A 21,332-nucleotide genomic window follows, 5' to 3' on the forward strand; every position below is an offset into this window, starting at 1 on the left:
GCACTGCAGGTTTCCCAAACACCACTAGGTGAAATCCCCAAAAACTGAGCCTGAAATAAATGAACATTAAACACCACCTGGTGTGCCCTCCCTCTCAAATTCCAAAAAATAATAATTCTAATTTCTTTTGTATCTATTTTTTCTGTTGTTTTTTTGGGCCATACCTGACTGTGCTTAGGGAAGGGATTATGGAACCATATGAAGCATTAGGGGGTTGGACTTGGGTAAGCTGTGTCCAAGTCAATTGCTTTACTTGCTGTTCTATCAGGTTCTACACATTCTAATTTGATTTTGTTCTTTGTTTTGGAGCCATACCAATACTTAGTATTCACTCCTGGCAGTGCTTGGGACCATATGAGTTGCCAGAAATAGAACCTAGGTTGGCCACGTATAGGGCAATCACTCTGGCCACCATGCTTTCTATCTCTCTCTTTCTCTCACCCCCGAGACTTCCCATCAAGTATCTTTGAAGTTATTCTCACATTAGACAGTAGAAAGGAATGAGCTATATAATTTGTTGCACTGTTTTTTTTGTATCTTCTAGGTCAGTGAACAATTTCCTCATGACTGGTCCAAAGGTAAGGAAAAAATGCTATGATTTTCTTGGTTTTCACTAATCCTAGTTTTGGCTAATTATTGTTGAGATGGTACATTTTCTTGTACCCACATTCTTTTTTTTAAGTGCTGTATATATTATAAATAAGTGAACCATATCCTAAGTCATACAGTAAACCAATGCCAGAGTCAAGCTAAGAACTTCAAAGTATGATGCTGAATGTGTGGGGAAAAGTTTCAGGTCAGAAAAGTCAACATCTTCTCCCAGTGTCTTTTATTTATTTATTTTGCAGTGCCAGGGATCGAACCCAGGGCCCCACACATGCAAGGCAAGTGTGAGCCACCTCTGTTGTAGCATTGTTCATCTTAAATACCAGAATTGTGCTGAGTGACCTTAAAAGATATTTCCAACTCCAAAACATTCTTTTCTAATCTAGTAATGAATGACAAGCTGATAAGTTGTGAATTATGTAATTTAGACTAACTTTTAGAGGGGTGGTATGGTGAATAGAAGCTAGTGGTATCTAATATCTGGTAAAACTGAGTTTCAGGGCCAAGGGTTTGCATACAAGAGGCCTGGGTTGATCACCACCACTGCCTGGTTCCTAGCCATCATCAAGAATAATCTCTGAGCATTGAGCAAGAAGAAGCTCTTAGACATTTCTTGGTGTGTTCCCCCCCCCAAAAAAAATTAAAATTAAAACACAACTTAGTTTTATTTCCAGTTTTACCATTGATGGTTTTGTTTTTGCTTTTGTTTGGGGACTAAACCCAATGGTTCTCAGGGCTTAGTCTTAGCTCTGAGCTCAAGTGGTGTCAGTGATTAACCTGGATTGACAGCATGGAAGGCAAGTGCCTTACCCATTGTACTATCTCTCTGGTCCCCTTAGTTCAACCATTTGCTACCATGAAACTTTGGAAAAACTGTTTTACTGTGTTCTCTGAAACCAGGTCCCACACTACAAAACAGTAGCTATTCCACAAGCTTATTTGTGAGGCAAAGTCAAACAGCATATTTAAAGTGCTTATTTTATTTAGCATTATGTAGGAGGGATGGGAGAGTGGGCAGGAAGAGGAGTACTTGACCACTGTAGGAATGCCTCCTCAGGTGAGTGGTTGGGAGGCTGAATCTTCAGACTGTGTCCCTGCAGGCTTACTTGATCTACTCCAGCAGCGTGGCGGCTGGGGCCCAGAGTGGTATCGAAGAATGCAAATACCAGTTTGCCTGGGACCGCTGGAACTGCCCTGAGAGGGCCCTGCAGTTGTCCAGTCATGGTGGCCTTCGCAGTGGTAAGAAAGGCCTCGGCTGCAGCTCCCAAGACCCCTGGCCACAGGTTAAAGCCCATTCTTCAGAGATGCCTCCCCAGGTTTCTATGTTGTCATCCACCCAGGCTCAGCTCTGTCCCTCATTCCTATGCAGAGAGCGTGTCTGCTCTCTCCCGCACACTACACACTACACTTTTTGGTGAATGGGTTCACTACACTCTCCATTCCAGTCCACCTTTGGCCTTGAGAGGTTAACAGCTTCCTCAGTCCCATTTTCTTACAAGGTACGTACGGGTCATGATACTTCATGCCTCTGACCCCCCTCCTACAGCAGACTTGACAAATGAGAAATGACCTAGACAACAGACTCCCAAGTTGCAGAGAAAGGGTGGCTGAACCAGTCCATCAGCACTCCAACCCCCATTAGCTTGCCTTTTACATTTCAGGGGCCTAGAAGGAAGTGGGGAGCAGCTCTTTACAACATGGCGTGTGCTTCATCTCCCCCACTTCTTCTGCAGGCTCTTTCCCACTAGCCCTCACCCAATTATGTCAGCACTAATCTAGGCCCCTTATTCTGCAATCGGTGTGTGGGAAAGAAGGACGGGAGAGTCACCCCATAACAGGACTACTCCTGAGCCTGGAAGAGGGCAGCTTAGACAGAGCTGGGGAAGGGATATAAAAAGAGGATGTCAGGTGAGGGGTTGGGATAGGGAAAAAAAAAAAAGAGGTTGTCAGTCTTGGGGATGTCAGTTCTCCCTCTAATGTGTATGGGGTTCTTGCCAGCTAATCGGGAGACAGCTTTTGTCCACGCCATCAGCTCTGCCGGAGTTATGTACACCCTGACCAGGAACTGCAGCCTTGGGGATTTTGACAACTGTGGCTGTGACGACTCCCGCAATGGGCAACTGGGTGAGTAGTTTGTGTGCTGAGGGGATGGTGTCCAGTTCATTCACAAAAGGAACTGATTGGGCTGGAAAACAAGTGCAGGGGGCTTAAGGTGCCTACCTTGCACATAGAGGGCCTCATTTCACCATATATAGTCCCCTAAGAATTGCCAGGGACACCGCTTTGCACGGAGTCAGGAGTATGCCGATCATACTTCTGTATGCCAGTTATAGCCAGACACCACACCACCACCACCACCCAAAGAATAAAAACTTGGTGAGCTGTTATATTATAACCTTCTAAATCTTTTTTTTAATTTTTAATTTTTAATTATAAAAACAAAGATGCAAAGAAAGAAGACAAGGTAAAGTTACAGTGGAAGGACAATCACCCATAACATAATTCTCAGAAGAAGTCCCCTTGCTGATATCTTAACTTTGAACTTTCAGCCAAAGAACATTAAGATAAATAAAACAGAATCCATGTACAATTACTTTGTCCCGCAAGTCCCCAGATTGTAATACATTATAATATTTCTTAACAGCACACAAGGCAATCTAAAGCCATAAAATTTACGTAACTCCTTAAACATTAGAGGCATAGTATTTTTTTTTTGTTTTTGTTTTTTTTTTGGGGGGGCCACACCCTGTGACGCTCAGGGGTTACTCCTGGCTATGTGCTCAGAAGTTGCTCCTGGCTTCTTGGGGGACCATATGGGACGCCGGGGGATCAAACCGCGGTCCGTCCTAGGCTAGCGCAGGCAAGGCAGGCACCTTACCTCCAGCGCCATCGCCTGGCCCCTGCATAGTATTTTTTACATTTCCATGTACATGCATATTAGCTTAAGTTAACCTCAAATTTTAAGTGTGTTTTTTTTTTAAGGATTAGAGTCAAAGGAGCACAGTAAAATCAGTGTTAGAGTGGCAATTGTTGTTTGCATAGGCCCACCAAAATATGAGGGGCATGGAAAGGAATAACCTTGGCCTAAATACAAAGAGACCCTACCCTTGAAGTTTTCTGGCATAAGACCAACTCTAGGCTCCAGGCAAGTTAGATCGTCCAATCCAAGACATTGTTCGTAGTGCCAACACACTTTTCACACAGTCTCTGTTGTTGGTATCATATTTCTGTATTAAAGATCCTGGAATCTGCATATCCTACATTGAAGTCAGGATGTGGAGCGTCCTCTCGTTTCACCTCACCATTATAGGGCAATGCAGGAAGCCCTGTCCTGTAAGCAGGTCGTTGTTGTTGTTAAGTCTTCTCAGTGTTAAGGGAAGTCTCTTTTGAGCAGGTCGATGTCTGAGCAGTGGCAGGGTCTTCCATGGTAGAGGATTGCTTCCAGGTGATGTTATAGACAAACCTGGATGTTTCGTGGATGGCTTCCCTGGTTCAGGGGTGAATGAAAAATGCCCTTTCTTCTGAGGCCTGTGCCACGTCATTATGTCAATGTTCAGGGTTTAAGGTCCCTTTGCACTACAAGATTTGTGTGTTCCAATCTCTATTATATAGGATCTTGTTTGTATGTATAGTATTTTCCCATTTTAATGTGCCTATGCAAAAAAAGCAATGCCACGTGGCGTTATTGGTGCATATGGGGGCCATAAGAACAAGTTCAACAATCCCCATGACATGGTTCAGTCATAAGGATTAAACCGGGGGACTCTTTCACCAAAATTCCTTGTTGAACAGCTCATAAAGAGAAGATAAAAAGTGGTTAGAATCGTCACTGTATAAGAGAATATTTAGTACGACATAGTTGTCAGAGAAAAAACACAAAATATTCTAAAGAAATACGTGTCCATTTTATGTTTTTTGAAACAGTTTGGGGTTGTTACACACAATGCACGGCTTTAGTCTGTGATTAGGATTGTGCAATACTGAAGTTAAAAAGAGTAATGTGGGTTAGTGATGTTTGAGGGGGGTGAGAGAGTTAAGGAGTAAAAATGAGCTTTGTAGGGGTGTGGGAAAGGGCAGAATACAAAATGGACATTCTGGATACACAAAACATAACATAAAGATAAGGAATACTCTTAATACAGCCCCCCCGCGCGGTTTTCCATATGCAGAGTGGTCAGAAATTGCCAGTGACAAACTTAGGGCAACCGAGCAAATCTCAGCACACCCCAAGTTAGGACCAACCATTTCTGGCCACCTGGGCTGCCACCCCAGAAGGCCTGGAGGCCGGGGGCAGAAGAAGGGAAGGCTGGGGACCTATCAAGGTTCCCAGCGCACCCAAGTTAGGGAGAAGGCCTTCCACATGGGGTCTCCCCCAACCCCATGCCGGCTAGAGCTAGCCTCCAGCTTAAGAGAGGATCGAGAGAGAGCTATAACCTTCTAAATCTAAGACAATCTGGGGCTATGGTGATAATTATGGAGTTAAGAGATTTACCTTGCATGCAATCGACCCTGACCCTGGTTTAATTCTCAGTACCAAAGGGGGCCACACCGCCACACCGCCTTACCCTACTTAGGACCTCCAGGAGTGATCCCTAAGCATGGAATCAGAAGAAAATTAGTGCGGGGAGCTAGTTGAACTCCAAGCACACAATGACAAACCAAACTACATGCGAAGTAGTCTAGGGGTGGGGTGAGGGTCTCCTTCCCCGGAGTGGGGTAAATCAGGAGCCCTCTCCACTTGCCTGCAAGTTCCATCTCCACCTGCTGCCAGGTTCGAACTCCTTCCAGCAAGAGCGGGCAGCCCTATCCCTGCTGCCCTCACCATCTTCTCTCCATTCTCCCTGCTCCACATCTCCACTCTTGGAGTCTTTCCACGCTATTTCCACTGTGCAGACCCGAATGCGACTGCACACGCTTGGCACAGTCCTCGTCCTCTCCCAGCACCCAATATGGCACCCCACAGCATGCTCGACTCTTGCTTAGCTTTAACAGCTAAGACGAAACCAGAAGTGCTGTAGGGGGGCGGGCCCATCATGGAATCTCGTGCAGGCGATTGGCTGAGGCCACTTGCGGGCGCCCAAAAGGCAGGAAAGCACCTCTAAACCTGGAATTCAACGGGGCGCCCGGGCCCTCGCCAACTGGATGTAGTCCCTCAACCAGTGAGGAACGGTAGAGGCCCCAGATGTCTCCTCATCTTCGACCCAACCACCCTTCCTCCCCTCTCCCTGCACTTTTCCAGGAGGCCAAGGCTGGCTGTGGGGCGGCTGCAGCGACAACGTGGGCTTCGGAGAGGCAATCTCCAAGCAGTTCGTCGATGCTCTGGAGACGGGACAGGACGCCCGAGCTGCCATGAACCTGCACAACAACGAGGCAGGGCGGAAAGTGAGTTCTGAAGTGAAGCCCAGGGGTTCAGGCACAAGAAGAAACTCTGGAAATACCAGGATGATAGGACTTTTGCCTATGACACAGACCCAATCCCCGCTGTAGGAAAGAAATGCTTCTGAAGCAACTTAAATTTTTTCTTAGATGAGAGCATATTTTGGATCTGTTACAGAAACTTTATTTTTGTTTTGTTTTGTTTTGGCAATGCTATTTATTGTTTAGATTCCCACAGATGGAGCCACTCTACAATGAGTCATAGTATTCATTCTTTTTTTTTTTTCTTTTTTGGGTTTTTGGGCCACACCCGGCGGTGCTCAGGGGTTACTCCTGGCTCAGAAATAGCTCCTAGCAGGCACGGGGGACCATATGGGACACCGGGGGATCGAACCGCGGTCCGTCCAAGGCTAGCGCAGGCAAGGCAGGCACCTTACCTTTAGCGCCACCGCCCGGCCCCTTCTTTCTTTTTTTTAATAATTTTTATTTTGACCAAAGTGGTTTACAAATCTTTCACAGTAATATTTTAGGTACATAGTGACATTTTAAATTAGGGGCATTCCCACCACCAATGCTGTCCTCCCTCCAACCCTGTTCCCAGCATGCACCCCATATCCCCTTCTGTAGAATTAAATAATTAATGATGGTGCTGGATGGAGATGAATGGATGGAGAGACCTTTCTCAGCCATTCCAGGCCACGTGTCTTCATCTCCCATTAAATGGTGGGTCTGTGGTCCAGGAAAGCGATGGGTATTGAACTCACTCACAGGCAGGCTTCAGGAAGCATCAACTTTATTCATGCCCTACATTTATGCATGCTATCCTTAGCTTGCCCTGCGTCTTAACTTGTCCGGCCATGTCTTTTCCTCATACCTCTCCATTCTGGCAGAAAGAGGCAAAAGGGCTAAAAGCCCTAATCCTCTCTGGTCAAAGCCTTATCTACCCCTTCCAAGATCCCTCCCAGGAAATGGGCGGGGTCTTGCAGGTATGGTTAACGTAACATCTGGTTTCCAAGATCCCGCCCAGAAATGGGCGGGTCTCAGGTAGATACATCTAAATCCAGGGTGGAGTCACATCCGCCTGTTTTTCTTTACATAAAGACAAAAGGCATAATTTATGTGACTTCCGCCTATAGCCCAAGGCGGGTCATATTTCTGTAGCAACAACGTAATAAAGTGAAAATTAACATACCAGCCCTTTTCAAAAACATAACATTTCTGCAAAATATACTATACACCTGTAACTTAAAATTTTCTTAATGCTTTTTACCAAGCACTATCCCGGAACTTTCATGTTCCTATACCTATTAACCTATTTTGAGGGAACTTTCTGTTCCTATTAACCTTCCCTACACACAAATACTACAGCATAAATGCATAACATACATTTTAAAAACAGGCTAAGTACATTAAAATACACCGTAAAATATTTTGCAATTAAAAATATTAACTATAAAAACAATAAGATACATTTAAATTATAAAGAAAATGACTTAATCAGGACAGTTAGATGCAGGCAGTTAGAAATCGATCTTTAAATGGGCTAAGCTGTTATTATTCCTCTTTTTTTTAAACCCAGGGTGGAGTCACACCCTTCCTTTGCCCCCCGGGGCTGCTAGCATAAGTGGTCCTCTCTGTGTCTAGCTTGTTAGAGATTGGGTATCAATTCTTATGTCGTTGGCTTTGGCTTTGGTGTTTAAGTCTGATCACTTTTTATTTCTACTCAATGTTCAGGCGACTGTTTGGTCTTGGTACCCTCCATTATTTCCCCCTCAATTTGTGAGGCAGAACAAGATGGTTCAAGTTATGTGGTTCTGTCAGAAGGAAGAAAAAAAGGGAGGGAATCAAACAAACAAAAAAATAAAATGGAAGGAGTCCTTTTAGAGGCTATATATGAGAGCATTTTTAACACAAATAAAATAATTTGTTAGCAGCTTTAAAATGTTGGATGAGTAGTTATAGGTCAAAAGCCCTTCACTCCCCGGAGAGATAGCACAGCAGTGTTTGCCTTGCAAGCAGCCAATCCAGGACCAAAGGTGGTTGGTTAGAATCCCGGTGTCCCATATGATCCCCCGTGCCTGCCAGGAGCTATTTCTGAGCAGACAGCCAGGAGTAACCCCAGAGCACCGCCCGGTGTGGCCCAAAAACAAAACAAAACAAAACAAAACAAAAAAAAAGCCCTTCACTCCTCACAGGAATCTTAAGATTTTGAGGTTTTGCTCTCTCTCCTCACTTCCTTCCTTCCTTCCTTCTTTCCTCCCTTCTTCCTTCCTTTCATCCTTCCTCCCTCCCTTCTTTCTTCCTTCCTTCCTTCCTTCCTTTCTTCCTTCCTTCCTTCCTTCCTTCCTTCCTTCCTTCCTTCCTTCCTTCCTTCCTTCCTTCCTTCCTTCCTTTTCTCCCTTCCTCCTTCCTTCTTTAAATTTGGTTTTGGGGCCATATCTGATAATGGTTCTCAAGGTTTACTCTTGCTTCTGTGCTCAGCAGTTCTGGCATTGCTCAGGAAGAGAATATGCAGAGCCAGATGTCAAATGGAGGTCAGCTGTATGCAAACCAAAATCCCTGTCCTATCTTCAATCCCAAAGAAATGAAGTTAAAAAAATAAAAAGATTTTGAGGTTTCTTCTCAATAATAGGCTGTTTGCCTCCAGAACCCCTGCGAGCTGTGGAGATGTGAAAAGGTTCTCCAGAGTCACTGAAGAAGAGATTGAGCCCTGAAATGATGCTCGAGCCCCGGGCCTGGCTCCCCCAGGTGCTGCCTCCCTGGCCCGCTAACTCCTGCCTCCCTTCCTTGTCTCCCAGGCCGTGAAGGGCACCATGAAACGCACTTGCAAGTGCCACGGCGTGTCGGGCAGCTGCACCACGCAGACGTGCTGGCTGCAGCTGCCCGAGTTCCGCGAGGTGGGCGCGCACCTGAAGGAGAAGTACCACGCCGCCCTCAAGGTGGACCTGCTGCAGGGGGCCGGCAACAGCGCGGCGGGCCGCGGGGCCATCGCCGACACCTTCCGCTCCATCTCCACGCGGGAGCTGGTGCACCTGGAGGACTCCCCGGACTACTGCCTGGAGAACAAGACGCTCGGCCTGCTGGGCACCGAGGGCCGCGAGTGTCTGCGGCGCGGGCGCTCCCTGGGCCGCTGGGAGCGCCGCAGCTGCCGCCGGCTGTGCGGGGACTGCGGGCTGGCGGTGGAGGAGCGGCGCGCCGAGACCGTGTCCAGCTGCAACTGCAAGTTCCACTGGTGCTGCGCGGTGCGCTGCGAGCAATGCCGCCGGCGGGTCACCAAGTACTTCTGCAGCCGCGACGAGCGGCCGCGTGGGGGCGCGGCGCGAAAGGCCTCGAGGAAACCCTAAGCGCCAGGCGCACCCCCTAGCCTCCCGCCGCTTTGCTTCGTTTAGACTAGAGACACCCCAGTACTAGAGGCACCTAGGGAGGAAGGGGCTCCACACTCCCGAGCCCGGGGGTGTCGCAGAGAAAGAGCTGTCGCCGTCGGCCTCGAGCTCGCCAAGGAACTGACTGTCCCTGCGCTCTGTTGGACAGCTGAAGGACTCTGCGGGTCCACATGTAGATCTGGAAAGTCTGGTCCGAGGCCCCCAGCTGTCCCCACAGCCGCGGGGGTTGACCTAGTGTTGCATGCCTGCTCACAGGCCAGCGGCGCCCATCCTTGACCTTCCCAGGACCAGCACCCCACACACCCCTTTACATTTTTCATTTCGTTTTTGCTGGCAGGGCTCCTCCACAGCGGGTCTTCTGAGAGCCCTTCGCCCTTTCTGATTCGCCTGCTAACCTGTTGTTACAGATGCCCTAAAAACCTTCTCGTCTTTCACTTTCTGAGAAGAAACTGGGGAAGTAGACCTGGGTAAAATCTTGGGGGCTGGTGGGAGAACTGACTTGAACCCAAGGGCTGATTACTAAGCCTTGTGGCCCCCTCTCTCTCTTCCTTCTATTTTTTAATAGGCCATGAAACACAACTTTATAATTTATAGTTCAGATCAAACTTTTTTTTTTTTTTCAAAATCTCCATGTATTCTTGAGATGTTTTCCAAAGTAGATCCTGAATTAGATTTTATTCTTCAATAGATCCTGGAGGAGAGCAATAGGATACAGTTTCTAATTCAGCAGCTTCTTCCAGGTCTCTTGTGATATTTTTTTTCCTACTCTTGCTGCCTGTTGAACAAGTAAGTCTCCATGCTGCCATCTGGAGGCCTTGGATTAGCAGAAGGAAACAAGATGTTTTCTCTCAGCGCCAGATTTCTCTCCAGCCCTGAACTGTTACTGAGATTTCCAATAAAAGTAGGTTCCAGAACTGGCCTGGCAGTCAGGGTACTGAACACAGATATGCTTTGCTGGTTCTCCACAGTTTAGTGCTGATGATCTCTGCAAGCCCCTCATTTCTGTGAAGATTATTTTTTGGCTTATTTGCCAATGATCTTCTTTCATTTCTTCTAGGAAGAGTTGCTTATATTTTCCCAATTCTGTTTTATTGCACTCTTCCTGAGATTTCATTTTGATGGATTCATGTTACAAAAGTTTAATTCGTTGCTTGTCATTTTCTAATTTTGTACTATGCAAGTCTTCCTGAGAAGTTTTCATTTTCAGTTCAGATTCCAGCTCTTTAACTCTGAGTTCCATTTGACTTCTCAATGAAGTATTATTATTCTCTCTGACCTTCTGAAGCCTCACTCAGGCTACTCCAGAACTGCCATCAGTGTTTGGGAGCAGGGCTAGGACAGCGCCACAGTTATTCCCAGTTATTTGGACTTCTTGTTTCCTCCTGACAACCAATCTCCTCACCCCACCCCACCCCCAAGGATCCTGATCTAAATTCCACACTTTCCATTCAGACCCATTTGCTCCTCTAAAGATAGGTAGAAGGAAGAAGGAAGAAGAACTAGGCGCATTCCTTTTCTGACTGGATTCTGGGCATTTCTTCCAGGACTAAACTTCCTGCAATGAAACTTGCTACTGAGAAGTTCAGCACTTTGAATCTTAATTTATTGCAGTCACTGTGGTTGAACTTCTGGGGGATGGTGGGAGGCAGAACCTCAGCTACTGCCTTGCCTAGTGCCTCACTCCTTTCTGGCATCACCACCCTCAACCCCTGTGGCTTGAGTAGTTATCTTGACCCAATGGAGGCTTAACCTTTCATGGATTATTAGTAAAATATCTACATAAATCTTTTACTCATAATCCCTTGAGTAACAGAGTTTACTACTTGTATTTAGGGCTTTTCAGGTGGTAGGCCAGGGCTTCTTGATGGACCTGGGAGCTTCCCACATGATTTCCTCACCCTCACTAGGCCTGGGGGTGGTGTAGAGCAGGTCCCCTGGAGCTGAGCTGCTCAGGCTTAGACAATCTCATCCCACCTCTCCAGCACAGAGGAGGTGCGGCTTCAAGGAGGTAACAAAAAAGCCCACCTGGGAGAGTGAAGGATGTGCCAGAGGTGTGGGTCAGGCCCCAAAGACCAGCCTCAATTCCTCCACAGCTTCTGGTCCTACTAATATTTTCTCTTCCTCCTTTCAAGACTCTTCCGGTGCCTCCAGGTGCTTCATTTGCCAATTCTGTCCAAAAAGCCTTTTGCTCCTTTCCTCAGCTTTGGGTTGAGCTTCCTCAAACTCCTAACTTGCCTAATCAAGTGGCAGAGACTGCTAGTCAACCTGCCTATCCTACTTGGCCAAATTTCTTAATGGTGGCCAGTAAGAAGTTCTAGAAAATATCAAAAAGATACCATTATAAAGGAAATCTGATTTCTCCAGCTGTTTTCTCAGCATATGGTGGGAGAATTCACTGTGGTACCTGAGGGACAAATCATAGTCAATATTCAAAAGATTTTTATGCTGCAAGAAAGTTCTTTCCTGGGTTATTGTTTTATATGCCTAAATGGATACAACTGCTATCAGATGATCAGATTTGCTTGAGTCTGACAAAGAAAAAATTACTGACCTGAACAAAGATCTGTATTATCTTTTTCTGCCTCTCGTATTAGTTCATTCATTCACGCATGCATGCATTCATGCATTTCACCTGCTGTGGCACTGAGTGCTGAATAACTCAGAGCCCAGCATGGAGGAAGTTTAGATTCTCTCTTAACACACACAATCCCCAGAGCTGGACTCAGTTGACCAGTGTGGACATCGGGAGAACACTTGAGAAGTGTTTGGGAAGACACTTGAGAGGTCAGCTTGCCAAGCCTTTTGTTCTTTTCCACAGATTAAACTGTTGCTGAGAACCATGTCTGGCTCATTCCATCAACTAGCAATTTGCCAGGGGGTGAGGCCTGGGCTCTGGCCCCCACCACCCCCCCTCGAGCAAAGCCCATCTGTCTTCAGCAGAGGACAGAAGCAGAGGGGGGTCCTGAGAAGTGACAGGGACACTGGCCAGGGTGGGCAAAACACTGTCTTCTTCCTGTCCCTGGCGTGCGAGCCTACACACAGGCAAGGCTTTATCTTCCTGAAAAGAATCCCAGCTGCGACTGGCCTTAGCAGCAGGTTGGGGCAGAGACAGAGCCAGGGTCGCGCTCGGCGCTGGTGGTGCGGGTGGTGGTGGGAGGGGAGGGCAGGCCAGGGCACTCGTCTATTGTGGGTCTGGATTGGATGCTTCCACTCATTCATTTCCTTTTAATTAACCAGCATTCCTGGAGGAGAAATATTTATGTTGGCTCCCATAGAGGCAATCTGCAGACTGGAAAGAAGGGGGAAGAAAGCCTGCCTTAGCAAAACAATATCTCTAAAGAGCTCAAGGAGAGAAAATAAGAGAACAAAATGCCATTAAAATAGCCTTCTACCCCCACTGGCGTCAATGAAAACTTCATTTCACATGCTAATCCCCACTCCGCCCCCTTCTCTTCTCACAACACCTTTCCGAAAGTGTTTGGGAAAAGTCCTCGCAGTCAGTACACAGCTCCCTGCCGCTCAGACTTCTCCTTGTGTTAGTTCAGGGCCCCAAGTGGGGCTCTCGCTCCAGCAGCGGCTTTTTTCTCCCCCACTTTAATTTAAACAAAGGCTCCGGAGTTCATCAACCTCCCACTGAAATTCACAGCTGCTGAACAAACTAATCCCCTCTCCCGGTCTTTCTTCCCTTCAATGGGCTCTTGGCTTCAAAGACACTTTGGGAAAGGACTTTGCTGGGGCTCACACTGCTTCATCAATAGAAGTTAGTGCAAGTATTGTCTGAAGAGCAAGTGGCTTTACAAACAAATACTGCCTAACAATCCCTTCCTCCCAAACACACACATCCAGCCTGCAGACATGATGGGATCTACAACAGGATTAGAGACAGTCCTTCGGGCTTCACACCCAGCCCCTTTGTGCAGCTAAGCTCTGCCCTGAAGTGGTGCATGGAAATGCCGGGAGCTGAGAGTCAGATATGCATGGACACACACACGCAGATACCCACAGCTGATTCCACAACCTCTCCACCTCATTCATGGGCACCCTCCTTGCTTCAACTCTTGATACCCCCAATCTATTCCCACTTTACTAGGGTGCAAGGGACTAGAACAGAGGCCCTGAGGTGAGAAATAAGGGCAGGATAGGACTCAATAGAGAGAGCAGTAGAGAGAGAGGCCTGAGGAAAGCATATTAACACAGTCTTACTGCCAACAGAGTTTATTGCCAAATGCAACCAACAGTCGAAGCCTCGAGGTGCCATGTAGGGGGAGGGGACAGTCTAAGGGGCATCCAGCCACGAAGGAACAGTACTTTTGAAGAGAATCTTTCCTGTCAGGGGCCTCCTTTCAGGATGGGATTTGTCACTGTAGAATGAAGAGTCCAGGGCCTGGGATCTAACAGATGAAGTGGGGGGAGGGGGGCATTCCCCAGAGATAGCAACTCCTCTGCTCCTGTCAGAGGCCAGAGTGCTTTCCTTCCACCTTGCGCCTACCCCCCAGTCCACCCTGATACACTGGCACATGAGAAGCTACTCGTAACCAGAGCCCAAATCTCTTCTCTTGGTTCTTTCTGCTTAGCACTCCTGGCTCAAGTCTGGCTCAAAGGGTGAACTTAGGTTTACCCCAGCCTGATCCAGGACTAGGAAACCTCAAGAAAATATAAGAGGGAAGAAGGGGAGAACAAAAATCACAGGAAGTCTGGAAGTAGCCATCCTGCTAGGCGAGCACAGACTTCTGTGGAGCGCCTAGAGCAGGTGTCAGGAGGGAGAAAGGGAAGAGGATAGGGGACCACAGTCCACATTTTGTGAAACCCTCCTGATCCCAGAGTCAAGGCACCTGAGGCCTCCACCAAGGAGGCTGCCCTAATCAGAGGCTCAGCTTGTGTGCAATGGTGAGAACAGCCTTCAGGACGGGCATGAAGCCGGACACCTCGCTGAAGTTGCTACTGCCCGCCACCTGCATGTGCACGGCAAGGCCCTGCTCGAAGTTTCCAGCATCCACACAGCGGGCCACCTCGTGGAGCCCAGCCAGTACCTGAGGCGAGAGCTGTGGAGGGAGGCCTGCCGGTTGGTACAGGGAAGCAAAGCCCACAGGTTGGTACAGGGAAGAGAGGTCCTGTGAGTTGGTACAGCCCCTCCCTGCCCCTTTCTTATGCTGGAAGGAGGCATCCCAGCTCTGGCACCAGTGTAACCCAGGGGACTAGAGGGGATATCCTGAGGAAAAGTGGAGTCACTTACTGTCCCCTCACAGATCTGCTCATAGAGACCTTCCAGCCTGCAGGTGGCCTCCTCCAACTTCCGCTTTGTTTTCTGCAGGGACCAAGAAGGACTTGACTCTAGTTCCAAAGCTTGATACTTACCCAGGACTGGAAAGAGCCACAGAACCCAGAGCTAGAGGGCCTCAAGTTTCCTTTCACTTCACAAGTGGAGCCCCCCCACCCCAGCCCAATCTCAGCATAGGTTTCCTTATTTCTGATTCCGCCACTTCCATGATTGCACCCAGTTTCCTTACTTCACTATGCTCAAGTCAAGCCCACCCAGAGCAACAGCTAAAGAGCCCTGGAAGCCCCCAGAGGCTGTGAGGGGATCTCGCTCCTGTCTCAGACTCACTAAGTCTGTGGCAGATGAGCAGCGCTGCAGAAGAGCCTCAAAGCTGGTCCTCAAAGACTGATGCTCAGGGGGCAGCTGCTTCTTTTCCTTCTTCTCAGGTGCTCGTTGCTGAGGAAGAAGCAACGGAGGCAGAAAAGAGATGAGCTAGTGTCCCTGAGGTCTCACCCCTAGGACTCCCTACTGCCCTCTCCCTCTGCAGGATACCTCCTTTTCTGCAGGCGGAACATGAATGTGGCCCACCTCTGCCATGAAGAAGGAGGTGCATCCATTATGTACCCCTAATGTCCTTCATCCAAGAAGAAATGAGAATGTAGTTACCTTTAGGCTGCGTTCTCTGGGTGTGCCTGAGGAAGGGTGACCCACACCTGGGATGAGTGGCTGTAAGGAAAGGCCCCCGTGTGGCTCAGGGAGAAGGCTCAGAACCGGAGCAGTAATTGGTGCTGGGGGCACAAACGTCTCTGGCAACTACAAAGAGAAATCCAGGCACATGAGTCCTAGCTGATGGGGCCTTGAGCCCTGGTTGGAAGGCATGGCAGAAGGATAAATTCAACAAGGAGACAGAATAGCCAGGGCAAAGCAGAAGTGGGCAGCAGGGAGGAGAGGAGAGAGAAGTTGGTGGGTAAGGACAAAGTGTGACCGAGAATGAGAAGGACCCAGCCAAACCTTGTATGAACCAATATTGTGCAACATTGGAGGGTGTACATAGATGAGGGAGAACACACACTGACCTGCTTCCTCTGAAGGCTTCCCTTGGCAACTGGAACATTTTTCAAGGAATCTGAAGGTCCTGTTTAGTATTTAAATACATATACCTAAATTATTCATAGTGGTGCTCAGGATAGTATGGAATACCTGGGGTTGAACCCATGTTGATCATGTAGAAGGAAACACTCTATCTACTGAACTATCTCTTTATCCCCAGTACTAAAATATTCTATGGGGTAAGAGAGATAGAACAGGGATCTAGACACTTGCCTTTTGTAAGGTCGACTGCAGTTGCAATTCCCAACACCAGTGGGGATCATTCCTTCTTAACACAGAGCTATAAATAGCCCTAAATACCACTAGGTATGGCCCAAAGATTGAAAAATTAAAAACTTTAATGGTATTTAAAGGTATAACCAGTTATACTGTTATATGTGGTATATGTTATATGTGGTATGAAGGCCAACAAAATGATTTAGTAGGTTCCATCTCATCCCTCTGTAAACCAAATTTCTCATTAATGCTCTCTCACCTATTATAGGCCCCAGCATTATATTGAGGAAAGACATTCCCAAGAAGTAAAAGGGGAGAGAATAAAGCCATTGCCCAGAGTGGAGAAGAAAATGTACCTGGTGGAGGAGCAGAAATGCCAACCTTGGGGAGGATGCTGAGGCAGGGAGTAGTGGGGCCTCCGGGGGTATGTGGCCCAGGGAAGCTGGCAGGAGGGGTGAAGGGCTGGGAACCAACAGGGTTGAGACCCACTGGCCTCACAGAAAGCGGCGAGAACAGCAAGGGAGTCTCTGAGAAGGAGGCGGAGCCAGGCTGCTGGAGGTCTGGGGGGGTCACCAATGGAGGCCACTTGCCAGTGACACCCACGGGGTGAGGAGCCTGTGCCCTTTGTCCCTCGAAAGGCTGCGGCTGAGGTAAAGCTGAAGTACAACAGAAACAGGTCAGTTGCCACCCAACTTCAGTCTGAGGGAGACCAACTGTGCTTCTGATGGGAACAAGGCCATAAAATAAATCAGTGATTCATGCAGGTGGATGGAAATCGACCATTTCCAGGGAGGCTTTACTAGACTTTTCAAAACAGTCCTGGGGAGCTGAAGAAATGCTCTGAGATTCCAAACAAAGGAGTAGAGAAGGTTCTTACTCACAAACACAAAGCTAGAAATTCACACAATATTGAGTTCTGAGACTTCAAATACCAGTTCCTCTCATAAGACATATTGCCTCCCAAATTCATGCCAATTGTTTCCCCAAAGTCTGATGGAAGGAGCCCCACCCACTCACCAGGCATTACTCCAGGGCCCAGGGGCAAAGACTGAGGTGCCTGGGGCCCCGGGGTTCTGTAGACACTTATATTCTGCATTCTAGGGTCCTGGTAAGGGTTGGGACTGGAGTGCATAAAAGGCATCACTAGTGGTGGCTGAGGTGTGAGAATCCTTGGGTGAGGAGGTGGGGCTGGAACCTGTGAAGATAAAAGGACCAATATCTGGAGGGGGATGTCAAGGGAAGTCACTGCCAAGAGAAACAGCAGAAAAGCCAATGACACAAAAATCTAGATTTTCCAAAAGATCAACAGTATTGATGTGTCTCAACAAAGACTGACTGGGATAAAAAGAGACAAGAGACAGACTGTCTAGGTTAGGGTTGTAACAGAAAATATAACAATTTTTATTAAAAGGATAATGAAGAAAAAGAAACGGATAATAAAAATAACTGTACCCTCATATATCTGAGAACTTAGAAAAAATGGCTTAATTCCTTAAGACTCACAACTAGTCAAAATTAGATAACCAAATAGTCTTATAACTATTACAGGAGTTAAATTTGAAATTTAAAATCTCCCACAAAGAGAAATATCTGGGCCTAGATAGTTCTACTAGAGAATTTGTTATTTTTTGGGGTCAAACCCAGGAGCATTTGGGGACTATTCCTGATTCAGGGGTCACTCCTGGCATGGTCAGGAGTACCAAAGATCAAACCTGGGTTGGCCATGTACAAGGCAAACATAGTACCCAATGTACTATTGCTCCAGCCTCTAGAGAATTCCTTTAAAAAATTGAAAGAACTAACAAGAATGTTTACACAATATCTTCTAGAAAACACAAGAAACATTTCCTAACTCATTTTATGAGTTCAGTACTATCCTCATACCAACACCAAAGAGCACAAATGAAAACTCCATAACACTATTTCTCTTGAACTTAGCCACAGAAGTCTTCAGGAAAATTTTAGCAAGTCAAATCCAACAATGTTTATAGAACATATACTATAACCAAGTAAAGTTATGAGCAGCTTGTTCAATATGTTTAAAAACCAACAAATATAAGCTACCATCACAAAGAATAAAGAATAAAAGAAAACATGGTCACATAAAGTGGTTCAGGAAAAAAAGCAGGTGACAGATTCAACACTGGTTTGACCCAATATACCAAAGGAAGAGGGAGAGGAAAGAAGATCCTCAGACCCACAGCTGACAGATCAGGGAAAGGCAGTGTGCTTTTCCCACTAAGGCTGGAAACAAGGCAAAGATGTCCACTCTCATTCTTGTTTTAATTACTCCAATAAATCATGAGAAAGAAAAAGAAGGAAGGAAGGAAGGAAGGAAGGAAGGAAGGAAGGAAGGAAGGAAGGAAGGAAGGAAGGAAGGAAGGAAGGAAGGAAGGAAGGAAGGAAGGAAGGAAGGAAGGAAGGAAGGGAGGGAGGGAGGGAGGGAGGGAGGGAGGGAGGGAGGGAAGAAGGGAGGGAGGGAGGGAGGGAAGAAGGAAGGGAAGAAAGAAGGGAGGGTGGAAGGAAGGAAAGAAGGAAGGAAGGGAGGAAGGGAGGGAGCAAGGAAGGGAGGGAGGGAGGAAAGGTGGGAGGGATGGAAGGAGTGAACCATTTGAAGATAATGTGACTATTCATGCATAATATCACAAGGAATCCAAGAAACACTCATGGAACTAGACCACTAAGTTCAGGAAACTCAGTAATACTGGAAAGTCACAGGATACAATACAAGATCAACATCACCAAATCCTTCACATTTCTATACACTGACAATGAACCAAAATTAATACAATTCCACTTGATTTCGGACTGTCAGGACAAAGTTAGATATTTGTGATAAACTGAATAGTCCTGTACATCAGTATCCATCTGATCAAAATCATAAAATGCAGATGGAGACAGAATTGGAGGGACATACAGTACCTTTGGGTAGAAAGACTCAACAAAATAAAGGTAGTTTTCCCCATATCAACCTATAGTTTTAATGCAATTCCTGTCAAAATTACAGCAAAAATTTTGTAGGTGAGGGGTTGCAGGACTAGCCCAGTGGCTTAGATCTACATTCATCAATATTTTTACACCTGTGGGCAGACATGTGTCCTGCACACACACATCAGTGACTGGCAGTTTTGACTAGGTGAGAAACCAGTGTCAGTTCCTTGGGAGTGCTTTAAACAATGACTATGAGCAATACTGACATGGCATAGGGTAGGTGTATATAAAGTTTCCCAATATGTTCCTTATAATTGTGCATTTAGTTAAGAACAGATAGTGAGGGGCCGGAGAGATAGCGTGGAGGTAAGGCGTTTGCCTTGCATGCAGAAGGATGGTGGTTCGAATCCCGGCATCCCATGTGGTTCCCCGAGCTTGCCAGGAGCAATTTCTGAGCATAGAGCCAGAAGTAACCCCTGAGTACTGCTGGGTGTGACCCAAAAAACAAAACAAAACAAAACAAAAAAAACCAACAAAAAGCAAAAACAAAAAACAAACAAAAAAACCCCACAAGAGATAGTGAGGGGACCGGGGAGATAGTGTGGAGGTAAAGTGTTTGCCTTGCATGCAGAAGGATGGTGGTTCGGATCCCGGCATTCCATATGGTCCCCCGAGCCTGCCAGGAGCGATTTTTGAGTGTAGAGCAAGGAGGAACCCCTGAGCACTGCTGGGTGTGATCCAAAACCAAAAGGAAGGAAGAAAGGAAGAAAGGAAGGAAGGAAGGAAGGAAGGAAGGAAGGAAGGAAGGAAGGAAGGAAGGAAGGAAGGAAGGAAGGAAGGAAGGAAGGAAGGAAGGAAGGAAGGAAGGAAGGAAGGAAGGAAGGAAGAAAGATAAGAAAAAAGAAAGAAAGAAAGAAGAAAGAAAGAAAGAAAGAAAAGAAAGAAAGAAAGAAAGAAAGAAAGAAAGAAAGAAAGAAAGAAAGAAAGAAAGAAAAAGAAGAAAGAAAATGAAAAAAAAGAAAGAAGAAAGAAAATGAAAAAAAGAAGAGAGTGAAAGGGGCACAGACAGTAGAGAGAAGGAAGAGGAGAGGCAGGGAAGGTGGGGAGGGAAGACAGAAGACTGAGTGGGAATTGAAGGTGAGACAGGATGAATCATCTGCTTCTACAGTTGCCCTGGATCTTGGTTTTCTAGTAGGTTCCTGGCTTTATTAAGTGCAAGTACCTATGGACATAATAAGTTTCTTCTTATGGACATAATGGCTTAAGTTCACAGACTATGTTTGGTGAACTATCATACTGTTTTAGGGATCTAACAGGCTGAGGGGATAGGGAGAAGGCTCAAAAGACTGGGGTGGGTGCTTTGTGCATGGGAGTCCCAGGTGTGATGCTCTGAACAACACTGGGAGTAGCTCCAGGTGCTACTGGGTATAGCCCCAAACACACAAAAGTCTAGGGGCCCAGGAGATAGGGTGTGGTGAGGACACATACCTGGCATGTGTCCAACCCAGGTTCAATATTCTGCACCACATAGCTCCCCAAGTGTTGCCAGGTGTGGCTTTATGGCTCCCACCATTGGGTGACTTGGGTATACCTGGCACTGTAGTGCCCAAGCAGCAGCATTAGGCCCAGTTCACCAAGAATTGTCAACAGACCTCCAGAGCACCATTTGGGAGTCTTCCAAAGAGTCTGGTAGTTGTTCAATAAACCACTATGAACAAATTTTTTTTTGTTTTTTTTTGGGGGGTCACACCCTGTGGTGCTCAGGAGTTACTCCTGGCTGTCTGCTCAGAAATAGCTCCTGGCAGGCACGGGGGACCATATGGGACACCGGGATTTGAACCAACCACCTTTTGGTCCTGGATCGGCTGCTTGCAAGGCAAACACCGCTGTGCTATCTCTCCGGGCCCTATGAACAAATATTTGATCTATGCTTTATAAATTAGAATGTTTATCACTGTTCATTAGTATATTCTGAGTGACTAGAACCATGACTGGCACTGGCAGACACAGGGTAAACCAAACGAATGAATAGGCAATCTTACCTGGTGAGAAAGCTGGAAGCCCGATGTGTAAGATGCTGTATTTTTAGGGTGAGGGGGAGTTCCCACAACAACTCGGGGGAAGGGGAAAGGGGAAGCCTGTTGGCCCAAAACATCAGAACCCTGGGCATGAAACAGCCGATCTTTCAGCTGCAAGGCAGGTGGCTAGAAAAGTCACAACAACGAGAAGCCATGTTAAGTAAAATGAAGTCGCAAGCAGAAATCCTCTCTTAGAAGCCTGCCCCTAGGGAACATTCAAACTCCAGTCTCTAATTCCTACCAATCCTCCCTCTTTGCTGTTCCTTCTGCCTACAGCACCCCAGATCTTCGAGGAAGCTACTTCTTAAAAGCAGAGCCACTGTTTTAGGTTTTACTGATCAAAGCCAGCTTCTTCCCCAGAGCCCTGAAGAGTTC

The 21,332-nt window shown here is 46.9% G+C and overlaps 2 protein-coding genes across 2 annotated transcripts in view; one reads left to right on the forward strand and one right to left on the reverse strand.

The window, feature by feature from the left end:
* Nucleotides 1–542: 542 nt before the first annotated feature.
* On the forward strand, nucleotides 543–9,326 carry WNT8B (Wnt family member 8B). Its single transcript, XM_049764376.1, has 5 exons — nucleotides 543–578; nucleotides 1,707–1,845; nucleotides 2,605–2,730; nucleotides 5,846–5,988; nucleotides 8,781–9,326. Exons 1-5 carry the CDS (start codon nucleotides 564–566, stop codon nucleotides 9,324–9,326), a joined length of 969 nt encoding a protein of 322 aa, XP_049620333.1. The 5' UTR covers nucleotides 543–563.
* Nucleotides 9,327–14,123: 4,797 nt separating this feature from the next.
* SEC31B (SEC31 homolog B, COPII coat complex component) overlaps nucleotides 14,124–21,332 on the reverse strand; it is a 32,294-nt gene continuing 25,085 nt past the window's right edge. The window contains 8 exon segments of the mRNA XM_049764383.1: nucleotides 14,124–14,407; nucleotides 14,599–14,670; nucleotides 14,971–15,078; nucleotides 15,289–15,435; nucleotides 15,699–15,757; nucleotides 16,305–16,604; nucleotides 16,966–17,143; nucleotides 20,922–21,083. Coding sequence (XP_049620340.1) covers nucleotides 14,228–14,407; nucleotides 14,599–14,670; nucleotides 14,971–15,078; nucleotides 15,289–15,435; nucleotides 15,699–15,757; nucleotides 16,305–16,604; nucleotides 16,966–17,143; nucleotides 20,922–21,083 — 1,206 coding nt within the window. The 3' untranslated portion in view covers nucleotides 14,124–14,227.

This window comes from Suncus etruscus, chromosome 17, assembly GCF_024139225.1.
Source record: "Suncus etruscus isolate mSunEtr1 chromosome 17, mSunEtr1.pri.cur, whole genome shotgun sequence".
In the NCBI taxonomy this organism is placed as follows: Eukaryota; Metazoa; Chordata; class Mammalia; order Eulipotyphla; family Soricidae; genus Suncus; species Suncus etruscus.

Excerpts from the sequence above, each read along its gene's own strand:
- WNT8B (XM_049764376.1), top strand. Across the intron at positions 1,846-2,604 it reads TCATGGTGGCCTTCGCAGTG|CTAATCGGGAGACAGCTTTT; the intron begins GTAAGAAAGGCC and ends GGTTCTTGCCAG. Across the intron at positions 2,731-5,845 it reads CTCCCGCAATGGGCAACTGG|GAGGCCAAGGCTGGCTGTGG; the intron begins GTGAGTAGTTTG and ends GCACTTTTCCAG.